This window comes from Danio aesculapii, chromosome 22 (genome assembly GCF_903798145.1).
Source record: "Danio aesculapii chromosome 22, fDanAes4.1, whole genome shotgun sequence".
In the NCBI taxonomy this organism is placed as follows: domain Eukaryota; kingdom Metazoa; phylum Chordata; class Actinopteri; order Cypriniformes; family Danionidae; genus Danio; species Danio aesculapii.
The window spans coordinates 15,872,425-15,884,648 of NC_079456.1; the positions used below are offsets into that span (position 1 = coordinate 15,872,425).

Below are 12,224 nucleotides of genomic sequence, written 5' to 3' on the forward strand. Positions count from 1 at the left end.
TTTACACATGCACACACACATTTATGTATGTATGTATGTATGTATTTATTTATTTATCCTGCCCACCCAATATTTAAAGGGAGCATTCACCCAAAAATTAAAAGTCTGCCATCATTCACTGAATCTTCACTTGTTTCAAACCTGTTCGAGTTTTTAAATTTCGTTAAACACAATAGGCTCTATTTTAACGATCTAGGCACAAAGTCTAAAGCGCATAGAGCAAAAGCATTAAGGGCATGTCCAAATCCACTATTGCTATTTAAATAGGCTCTGTGGCTTGGCACATGGTCTAAGAGGATTGAGCTTATTCTGTTAAAAAGTTATGGGTGTGTTTTGAGCATAACGTGCATCAAACCAATCAGAGTCTCATCTCACATTCCCTTTAAGAGGCAGTTACGTCGCGCCATGGCGCATTTGCTATTTACATGGCGGACTTTGTAAGTGGAAAAACTGAACACTTCACTAGCGAGAAAACAGTTAAACAGACCATCTACAGCGCGAGGATAAAGAGCAAGCTTCCTCCATTTAGCCTCTTTACTTTTCTCTTTCTTTTACTCTTTATTTTCGCAGATAAGCAAACAGTGTTGTACGCACTCTACTGATGACATCCATTGGCCTACATATTTAATATAGTTTGTTAAGTGCAAAAATCAGTTTCAAAACTATTTCTAAAATCAGTTCTAATTTCCAGCAAACGAACAAATGAGAAAACAACAACGAAGGGTGGTCAAAAAACATTCAGATGGTCAGTGCACCTTACACACCTCCTAGATTTGCAATTTAAACAATGTGGTGCAAAACGTGAAAATTAGGGTTGCGCTGGTCTGAAAATAGCAACAAATCACCCAAACACAACTTACACCTCATTGCGCTGGGTGTATGATAGGGTCCAATGTGTTTAAAGTTATTTTACTGGTTATATAATCGGAATAGAGTTATTCCGAAGAATGACGGAAAGCAACAGCCATTGACTTCCACTGTAGGAACACAAAAATATACTGCGGAAGTCAATTCATAAAAATCTCCAGAACATCATGTTTTGTGTTCAACAGAAGGAACCACTCGACTGTGAGTAAATGGTGAATAAATGTTCTTTTTTTGATAAACTATCCCCTTAAGGTATGAAAACATACATTTTATACTGACCAGTTAATATTTTCTGCAAATAAATGCTCTAAATTAATAAACAATTTTATTATTACAAAGTTTGAAGATTAGCAGCTGCACATAAACATCATCAACAAAACACAAACTAACATTTTACTTAAAACTAAAAAAATATTTTGCTGTTTGTTCAAATTCCTTATTTAAAATGAGCTGAATAAACACAATTCTTGAGAATTTTTTGGGGACAACTTAATTGTTTTATGGTCAATCAACTTGTTTGTTAATCAATTTCTGTTGGGACAACATGTTTGAATTGTGTGGAATCCTGCGTTTTTTTTTACTGCGTACCTATTAATGGTAAATCCACTGAACCGATAAAATATTTGAAAAGATCTCTTCCGAAGATTACTCTCAGCAGTGAGGACTGTGCTTTCAATTTTAAACAGTTGTTTCAAGAACAATTTAGAATTTTACTAAACATGTAAGCAGAGAATAAAAAAGAACAACAACTAAGAGACTAAAAAGTATTACACTCAAAACAATGTTTGCTGTTTGTTCAAACCACTCATTAAAAATGAGCTGAAACAACACAATTCTTGAGGTTTTGTTTGAACAACTTAATTGTTTTATGTTTAATCTACTTAAATTTAGGAACTCAATAATTCCTTCATGTTATCAACTGTGTGAAACACAGCATTTCCCCAGCCTAGATTTGATTTGGGTGACATTACTACTTGTAAAATCTATAAAATGAACCAATCTGGCAATGTTAAAAGGTTTGTTTACTCAGAAATTAAACTCTTATTAATTACTCACCCACATGTCGTTTCAATCCAGAGACCTTCGTTCATCTTCAGAACACAAATGAAGATATTTTAGATGAAATCCAAGAGCTCTCTTATCCTCTAGAGACATTAAGTTCAGAAAAGGAACCAAAAATAGTCAAAACATTTCATGTGACTTAAGCAGTTCAACTCTAAACATACGAAGCTCCATAAACAATCTTGTGCACCACAAAAAACTGTAAATGAGACATGGTTCGCCTATATCGTCTCTCATACATCAGGTAGTCAGGGTGCTCATGGAAATGAGTCAGCAGCGCAACACTTAATATTGAATCGTCCAGATAGTAAATGAAAACCATGATCTAATGCAGAAGACATTGGCGAACAGTTGAACCACTGAAGACTGCATGTGTTTGCTTCCTTTTCTGGACTTTGAACCTCTCAGGACTGTTGATGTCTATGGAGGATGTGCGAGCTTTTGGATTTCATCTAAAATATCTTAATGTGTGTTCTGGAAATGAACGAAGGTCTCAGGGGGTTGGAACAACATGAGGCTAAATAATTAACGACAGAATTATAATTTTTGAGTGAACCAACACTTTAACCTCACAATTCATTAGTAATCAGATTGACAGCTTAATTGGATTGGAAATCCTTCATGTAAACACCTTAATCAATCTGAGTGAGATTAATCCAAATGAACTTTCAATTAAACTGACCTTTTTATCCAATCAAGAGAACATGTAAACACTTTATCAGATTGAAAACTGGCGCAGAGATGTAGAACTGGCGAAATGATGTAAGACACATACAACGAGCTGCTCTTTTGGAGTATGAAGTGTCATAAAAGACATGTTATTTTAATATTCTCTCTCCAAACTAAAACAAAAAAACAAGCCCATCAGTACTCACTGCCTACTGTCATCTACAGATGGCATGTTTGGCTAAAGGGAATGGGCAATTTTACTGCTTGATAAATACGGCGGCACAGCACTAAGCTGTATCACCAAATATTTGTGGAAGTGAGATTTGCGAAAGCTGAATAAATACGCGTTCTGTTGATATCTGGTGTGTTTACAATATGACAACATTTGGTTGAGATACAACTATTTAAGTCTGAGGGCTCAAAAATAGAAATCACATTTAAAATTAAAGCTAATTAAGCTGTTGGCTGTGCAAATTACTAATCAGAAATGAAGTTTGGATATATTTACAGTTGGAAATTGACCAAATATCTTCATGAAACATGATTTTTACATAATATACAGAAGATTTTTGTCATTAAAAGATAGTTATATTGACCGTAATGTATTATTAACGCACATACACATTACTTAGCATTTATGTAAACACTACATTCAAGAATCAACTCAAACAAAAGATGTTAAAGTAGCCATTGATGAAATTATATGAAAAAGGTTTCAAATTCACACACAGGGAGCAGAAAATACCATTTATTTATTGTCTTTACAAGCTAGTCTGTCTTTTATCATCTTTTAAATTGGTTTATTTTGATAAAGGTTGTCATTTCGGTGTGTTTTACTTCGCCTCAAATGACGCACAGTTTTAGTAAACAAGTGCTTCCAGTCGACGAAAATAAAAACAGACCACTTTGTGTGAGGAAATACAAAAGGTTTCCTCACACAAAGCTATCGTATGGCTTCAGAAGACTTGAAATATAGCGCTCAAGTCTTTTGACCTACTTTTATTGGGAGGTTTTTTTTTGTGCGTTTTTGCTGCATTAAAGACCAAAACTCATTCACTCATGCGAACAAGGCTAAGTGAAACATGTCATTTCTTCTGAGTAAACAACAGCGCTCATAGCAGCTACAGAAACAAATGGGAATTTCTATCAATTGAGAATGATTTCTACATTTAGGGTACCTTACAGTTTAGTTGGCAAGAAATACAACCAATGTAAAAGATGCTGGATTCCACACAATTCCCTCATGTTGTCCTAACACAATTTGATTAAGGGTGCTTTTACATCTGTGGTTTGGTTCATTTGGTCTGGACCAAGGGCAACAAATGATACATTGTAGCGTTTTTCAGGCATTTTTGGGTCGTTTTCACACCACATTGTAGCTTTGGTCCGAACCAGCAGAAAAGAGCCAAAATGCACTATTGGCCAGATGTTATTGAACGAATTTCCTAAACTGCTTTTCGATTGGTCAGAATAAACGTACGGGAAAATGTCAATGGAACTCCCACAAGTAAACAAACCGGCAGACACAACATGTCGCTTTTTACTATGGAGGGAGGACTGCGCTGGCTGATTGGATCCCTAGTCATAGTATACTATATAGTTTGTATACATCACTTTAGACAAACAATACATTTTAAGAATGAAGCGCGGCTGGAAAACAATGTTTTAATGCATTTCAAGTGGCGAAGATGCATCGCAAGTCACTTCAGGAGGAGGCGTGAATTAATTTTGCGAACTGCGCCAAGGTCATCTTTCGGAAATATTACCAATGATCCATCAGGTAATGTTTTTCCCTCTCCCTCTCGATTTAAAATTGTTGGTAAAGCGCTGTCAACAAATATTTGTCCTCCACATCCCGTAGTGCACAGCGCATCAGACTACAGCAGCTGTATTAGTCCAAAAAGGCGCAGTACTTTTTGCGGTTGGGTCTGTTTTAGTTCGGAACATTTTCTCACCACAAACGACCCGCTCCAGGGTTCATTTGAAAGGGTACCAAGACCACCTCTTTATGGAGGTCTTGGTACACTGTTTTGGTACGCTTTTGGTGAGTACTCGAGTGCGATAGCTACATTCACACCTGCCCAAACAAACCGCACCAGGAGGGAAAACTCTAGGGCGATTCAACCGAACTAAATAGCTGTGAAAACACCTGATGTAGATACATCAAAAATGTAAGATACATTTTAATTTAAGAGTTCACACTTAGCTGATGATTAATTATAAAGCCTGTTTGGCATGCTGTCCTGGGAGAGAGCCCTGAGCTCATGAGATCATCAAGCCCGGGGCTCCCTCCCATTTGCAGGGCGAGAGGGGAGTTTGAGCTCAGGTAGGTCTCGAGAACTCCCCTGCTTGTCAATAGTGAATGCAAATTATGAATAACTATGGAGAGAAATATTGCTAATTAATCGCTCGTCTATGACGTCGATTTGGTTTAGTCAATTTACTTGTTACATGTTTTTGCCGTGTGGGAGGAAACCAGAGAGCCCTGGGAAAACCCACGCAAACATGGGGAGAACATGTAAACTATGCACAGAAATGTCAACTTGGTCAGGTAAAGACTTGAACCACTGACATTCTTGCTGTGAGGCAACAGTGCTAACCACTGGGCCTCCGTGTCACCCTGTCAAGGAAAGAGGGGGGAAAGATGGCTAAGGTAAGAAACTCTGGTTATTTATATCGATTTAGGAATCAACTGATTGGTTGATCATGCATTAGCTAATGCAGGACCAGCTGCAGTCAATAATAAACATGTGCTCCTTTCAAAATTAGTCTATAAATAAACTTCACTTCTAGGAACCAAAGCCATGTTGTTTCATTCTAAAGTCTTTGACAGAAGATAAAACAAGTAAGTTCTTAAAAAAAACAAAAAATCTCAAAAATTGTGTTGTTTAAGCTCGTCTTAGATAAATAGCTTGAACAAGCAGCAAATATCTTTTTTTTGAGTGTACACTATAAAAAAATGCTGGCTTCCACACAATCGATTTGTGTTGGCTCAACATGAAGGAATTGACCCTTCGCTAAGCCCCACCCTCCTTAGTTACTGTTGCTACGCCTGTCAAGCTTTCATGCCTGGCACATCTATAACAGTGTGTCTGCGCCAGTGTCAGACATTCCCAGAGATATAATAGTCATTTTTGGTCGAACAGGTGAGATGTCTGAGAAAGCCAGATAAAAAAGGACTGCAGTATACATTACAGCAGTATATTCACGACATAATAGCAGACCGATTGGAGAATAATTTTATCAAAATTGAAGCTAGCTTAGCCTAGCCGCCTCATACGCTAACCATTTAACAGCTTAGTTCAGGGACAGCAGGAGAGGTGAAATTTAAAAATAATCTAATAATACCTAATTTAACCGTGATTTCTCTTTTTTTTTAAGCCAAAAAGCCTGATAGACTATTGTTGTGCAATGAAATATAGCATTATTAACCGACAAGGAAATGCGCAAGGACAGTGCTTCTACATAATTCACAGAAAGAGCAGGCAGAAAGGGGAAACTGATGGATTTGTGCCAGATATTACCATCATTTACCCATAACAATGTACAGCACCTATAACTGTCAGTATGTTTGTGTGCTCTTTATACAGTTTATATTCTAATTTTCAGTTAAGTGGAAGAAATAAATAAATTGAAATGCAAATCAAAGTATAAATAGCAAAAGTGAACAAATAGATTTTCCCTACCAGCAAAAATTAGTATATATATATGTACATACATATTGATTGTAAGTGCTCAGATTGTGATCACATCTCAGTTTTGTTCTGTTGATGTGTAATTTCAAATATTCGTAGCTTGAAACAGATGGAAAATTATTGCTATTAGTATGAGTACTATGGCGAGGGCTTAAACATAGCAGTACTCATAATATCGAGTTAAAAAAAAGAAAAAGACTTGTTAGTTATTGCCGTCTATCACTTAATGTGGATATCAAAACAAAACCAACTTAGCTCCTTTAGCGCCCTTCACAGAGCTTGATCCACACTGGCATTTCTCCTGGGTTTTAGGTTTTGAAAAGGGAAAAAATTCCACCACCCTGTCCAGACTTTAGGGATACCGGGTGTCAGATTTGCACAATTCATACGCAGGCTTTGGCTTATTTCCCTAGCTCGAAAGCATGACAGAGCCCCTGCGCGTAGGCTAAATTGTCCGTAGTGTATGAGTGTGAATGAGTGTGTGTGGATGTTTCCCAGAGATGAGTTGTGGCTGGAAGGGCATCCGCTGCGTAAAACAAATGCTGAATAAATTGGCGGTTCATTCAGCTGTGGCGACCCCAGATTAATAAAGGGACTAAGCCGACAAGAAAATGAATGAATGAATGAACTTAAAGCAATTAAGTTGTCGCAAAAAAACCCTCAGGTATTGTGTTGATTCAGCTCATTTTAAATACGTTGTTTGAACAAACCGCAAACATACATTTTTTCAGTGTAAATTACTGTATGAAGGAACTGCTTTGACAGACTAGTAACTATTTAATTCACTGTTGACAGGTAAAAACATACACAATCACATGTTGGCGTTTCCATCTGGCACAGATGCATCTACGGTGTCACTGAAGCAATGAGAAGCTGTCAGATGTATTTACTTTTTTTTGAGACATGTCATTGTGCTATATTTGTCAACAGCGCTAATCTAACAGTAGCTATAGCAACATGCTAAAATTATAGCTCTCGTTATATGCTGTCACAAAACATTTCCTTTGATTCACCCACGGCAAATAAGGTTTTACTTATCGTTATTACAATTCTCAACAAGTCTGAGCTTTGATTTGTGGATTTAAATAGAAGGCCCTCAGAGATTTGGAGCGCAATAACAGGGGATAATAATTTAGAAACTGGAGATGAAACTTTGCCAAATTTGCATTTGATTATGACAACTTTATTTAAATCAGCCGCCTCCGATTGTAGAATTGTAGAATAAAAGGACGAGCTGGCTTTTATCATTATGCAGAGCTGACAAGATAAGAGTTAAGAGGTTTTTTGCATAATCATGTTGAATAACAAGATTGGGATTTGTGTCTGGGGAAGTTTTTGCTTTAAGCTAACTGTTGTAACTTTACTCCAAAAAATTAAGTTAAACAGAGTAGTGTGTTTCAGACCAATCTCAAGAGGAAATGTAACCATGTATTGTCAGAAAAGTGGCTAATTCGTACAAATTCATGCTATTTCGTTCATATGAAAATGCACAATGTTTAAAGGGAGGCATGTCCCTTAAATTACACCCCTAACCCTAACTCTCAATAGAGGATAAGCAAATTGTACTAAAATGTACAAATTAAGTCAGCGCCAATAGCCTAGTGGTACATGGTGACCCAAGTTCGATTCCCAGCTCGAGGTCCTTTGCTGATCCTTCCCTTCTCTCTGCTCCCTTTCCTGCCTGAAATCTCCACTGTCCTATATCAAAATAAAGGTTAAAAAAACACGAATTGCTGTGAGATTGCATTGTTTTTGTTGTTTTTAGAAAATATGGTCACAAGATGACTTAGCCTCAGTCAGAAACTGTCAAATATCAACAAAAACATCATTTTAATAACAAAATATCATTCATTTGATTCTGATAAAACATCAAAACGAAGAATATATGAGGCATAATTCCATCAAATATAAAACATTCACTTTGTAGTTAAGAGAAATGAATCGTAGTTTGTTCCGAAACACGACTTTTCACAGTAGTTACTGCAGTTACTGCAAATTAAATACAGTACATGATGATTTAACACTCTACCAGAAAAAAAAACACGCAGCTGTCTGTGATTGTACAATCATAGGGTCACTGAGAGTTCCTTCAAGTGTGAGTTGCTTGGTACGCCACTTGTCAACTAATAATATTCAGCATTAATTACTTCACTTCAGAGTGAAAAATACTTTTTTTCTTTGTTCTGGAATTGAAAGAACCCCAGAGCAACAGCTGCCTTGTGTCTTCATTTCATGAATATGTTGTCATTGTTAACAACTTTAATCACATCATTTTACTAAAACTGGGTGCACACTATGTGATTCCTGCCTTTTTTTGTGTGGTTAGAGAATGACTCTTTTCTTTTTATTATTTTCAAGATAATATTTGTAATTGCTGTTGAATGTGAGAAAGTTATGATGATTCCATTAAGAAAATATTAATCAGTATTTTTCCTCTTAAATTCCAGTAAAATAATTTACTTATATTTTCATTTTAAAAGCATAAGTCTATTTAAATAATCTGTTTACATTTCAAACAGGACTTTTTTCTTACAACTTTTTTACCTGTGTTGTAAAATAAATATTCTACATTCGTATTATCATTTACAATGTTACCTAAAAGTAAAACAAAATTAAATAAACAGGGGTTTTTTTGTTTACAGTTTGATGACTCAAACTGCCATGTCAATTTCGAGCTACAGTCCAGCTGAATGTCTGGGGTATTGGCATTAAAGTTTGCCATTGGTAGTATCTCCCTAACATACAATCATCACAATGTACAAAGAAGGTCATTCGATGTATACCCGGATTAAGAAATGAACCGAAATCTCAGAGCAATTCATTTTGTGCGTTGTTCAAATATCCCAAGTGCACACTCTTCTCGTTTGCAACTTTTGTCATGTTTCCTCAAGTTCTGGTTCCTCTGGAAGTGTGGTTAGATCTTGTATGACCACCTGCGGGGGTGGCATGTTGACAGTCATTGGCATTGCGACCGGCACTCCCCCTCGAGAACTTTGTGGCATTGTGTCCCTCTGTAGTTCCGGAGCAAGAGCGGGAGTTGGCGCCTCCTGCAGGTGCCTCCGGTACTGCACAAAGCTGCACGTCTTAAGTACAATGGCAAGAACATTCTTACCCATGAGTATTCCAGAAACTCGGATGTCCCTATAAAACACCATATTCCCTCCTCGAATAAGAATCGTAATAAAGTTAATGGCGACCAAACTGAGAATGGGATACAACAACATCTTATGGGGCACAATATTCACACCTTGCATGCTAATTTCGCTCAGCGACACACATGGGAGTATCAGAAGTAGTATGTAGCAATAGAAAAAAGTAAGGCCCTCCACCCATAGGGGGAGCCCTTTTCTTTGAGGCTCCCAAAGGCTGGCTTGGATGTCCAAAATGTCGAGGAGATCAACCACAACCCAAAACAGTCGACTCCTCAATTCTTCTCTCTTCTTGAGCGGACGAACGTATTCCATGTGGTCGATGGCCGCTAGAGTCACGTAAAGTCCTGGGATGAACACAGAAAGGAGCACCGTTAAAGCCTTGCAGGTCAAAGCGTCCGCTCTCTCACCTTCTGCTTTGTAGTTCTGGTAGACGAAGTAGACCTTGATCTCAAGCACAAAGACGTAGAAGAACCAGAGGATCATAGCATAGCCACGTTTAGCAGTTCGAACCTCAGCACCAACCCATACCGCGATGTACCGAAGCACGATGAGAAAGCACACATCTCCTACCATCACCATAATGCAGACGCCCACCTTCCGTGGGCCTTGATTCTGCTCCACAAGGTAGGCATCCAGCAGCGCCATACTACTCATGATAAGCACACACGAAAGGCAAACGTGCGGCTTGTTAGAAGGGGGTGGCGGGACCATGTTGATTATCAGAGATAAGATAAAAATGCTAAGTCGAATGGTCACTCAAAGCAAGTTTTGTAGACTCATGCGAGTTGCTTCAACTGCATCCCAAAGGAGCGCAGTCCTGGAAACGGTAATCTCCTCAACAGCAACCTGTTCACCAAGATGAGGTGTGATAGCAGAAAGAGATAATGAGGGAGGAAGAGATAATGAGGATGCAAGAAAAAAGATAAAAAATGAGCCACACTTGCTGTTTCTAAATTCAGCCCGAAGCAAACAACCTAATGCAGAGGATGTGCTCCGCGGCACCACACAGCAAACCTGGTATGGCTGTCAGTCATTAGTCCTCTCGCCTTGACTCACTCCCACAGTTCTCCGAGTGAACGTAGGCAACCTATGCATACTGATCACAGCCGCTTCGGTTTTCATTAATGGTTAACTGCATCGTTCACAGCCAGAGTCTTAAATATTTCAGATCTTCGAGTCTGTAAGCACAACCACGGCTCTTATTTTCCAAAAACAAGTCTCACCAAACCAAGAGGGAAAGACGGAACAAGCAACATGCTCCCTGAAAGAGTGGGTCAGGAATGATCGGCTGTGATAAATTTCTCATTTTATGCCAGAAGTGAATTTGTTCCCAGCACTATTCCTCAGAGCGGTGCAGGCAAGACTGACGTGCTTGATTCTTATGAGGTTCATCAATCCAGATTGCATTGAACAGTATGTGTGCGTGCATTTTATGCATGCATGTTTTTTTCTCAGAAAAATTGCAGCAGAAGATATCTTTCAACCCTCAAAGTCTCAAATCTGATCCAGTCCTCGGATCTCTCACTGCCAGAAAAATCGACGTGGGTTGAGAAAGGTAAAGTATTTAAAAGAAAGTTTCCCTAAAAAATGACCTCTTTTCAGAAGGATTAGAAGCATGGCACTCCTCCACAGTATCAGTCCTGCGCCTCCTGGTGATTGAAATCAGTCTACTCTCATCATCTTCCCAATATCGACGCCAAAGAAGTCAATAAGTTTCCACTTGCTCTCACATCAGAAATCTCTGCAGCAATAATCTCGATCCTCCCCCTTTCATCCTCTCAAACTCCAGAGTAATGTGCTGTGCGCAGCCTGTGGCTCCTCAACATAGTCTGGCTGGATTTCACCCTCCTCCTGCTGTTTTTCTCTTCTCTCCTCCCTCTCTCTGCTCCCCTCCACTTATGCGCAGTCAGGCGTTGGGTGTCAAAGAGGGACGATCCGCAACAGCTCGAGATAAAGACCGCGTGAAGCTTTCATTTGATCAGAGCTCTGCTGTCACAACTAGACCGAGGGTCTTCATGCAGTACGTCTCTTAGGGATTCCCTTTGTCAGACCTTCAGTTGCTCAGAAGTTTAGCTTCAAATCGTGAGCAGTGCAGCGGTCCAGTGGTCTTTGATCTGATATTGCAAATCTCGGAGAAACTGACTGAAACAGTAAAGAAAGTGAGTAAAGGTTTCCACAAGCATCCGCTGAGAGCACCAGGACAAAAACGGTTAGTCTAAGATGATGGTAACCTTTATTTTGTGAAAAATTTTGGATGATTCTGTATCTTCCGCCTAGATCTAGAACGTATGAAGAAAGTATTTTAAAGGAGTCAGCATTCTAACATCCTACACTCGAGAGATTTAAGAGAATTATTTAGAATGTCTGTCGTTTATGAATATATAATATTATCCACATATTGCTTATCATAAATCAACTCCCGATATAAGTTTAAACTAGAGAAAGATGTGTTTGAACACAGAAGTGATGCTTAAAAAAGAACTTTTTTACATCATTACGTGCTGATGTATGCGTGTTGTTTCTCCAGAGAGAAGTGGTAAATGTTTGCAAACTACGTGTGACGAAAAGGGGCAAAACTTTTGTTTCATTCCAGAGCTGGGGGCAAAGCTTTCATTTATGAACTAAAGAGGCAAGAACAAAGATTTCTGATAGAGAAATGAGCATGCATTGAGAAAAACAGAAATCAGAACATAATTTCCTTAGGCTACCTTCAACAAAAGATCAACCTGCGCATTTAAACTCCACCGAAACGGGCCTTAATTGCTAAACTATGGGTGTT

The 12,224-nt window shown here is 38.4% G+C and overlaps 1 protein-coding gene across 1 annotated transcript; it reads right to left on the reverse strand.

Moving 5' to 3' along the window:
- Positions 1 to 8,843: 8,843 nt before the first annotated feature.
- tmem264 (transmembrane protein 264) lies at positions 8,844 to 11,240 on the reverse strand. Its single transcript, XM_056448083.1, has one exon. It carries the CDS (start codon positions 10,154 to 10,156, stop codon positions 9,170 to 9,172), a length of 987 nt encoding a protein of 328 aa, XP_056304058.1. The 5' UTR covers positions 10,157 to 11,240; the 3' UTR covers positions 8,844 to 9,169.
- Positions 11,241 to 12,224: the final 984 nt, after the last annotated feature.

What these genes read in the sequence shown, in the direction of transcription:
- tmem264 (XM_056448083.1), bottom strand. Translation starts at nt 10,156, where the DNA reads ATGGTCCCGCCACCCCCTTCTAACAAGCCGCACGTTTGCCTTTCGTGT.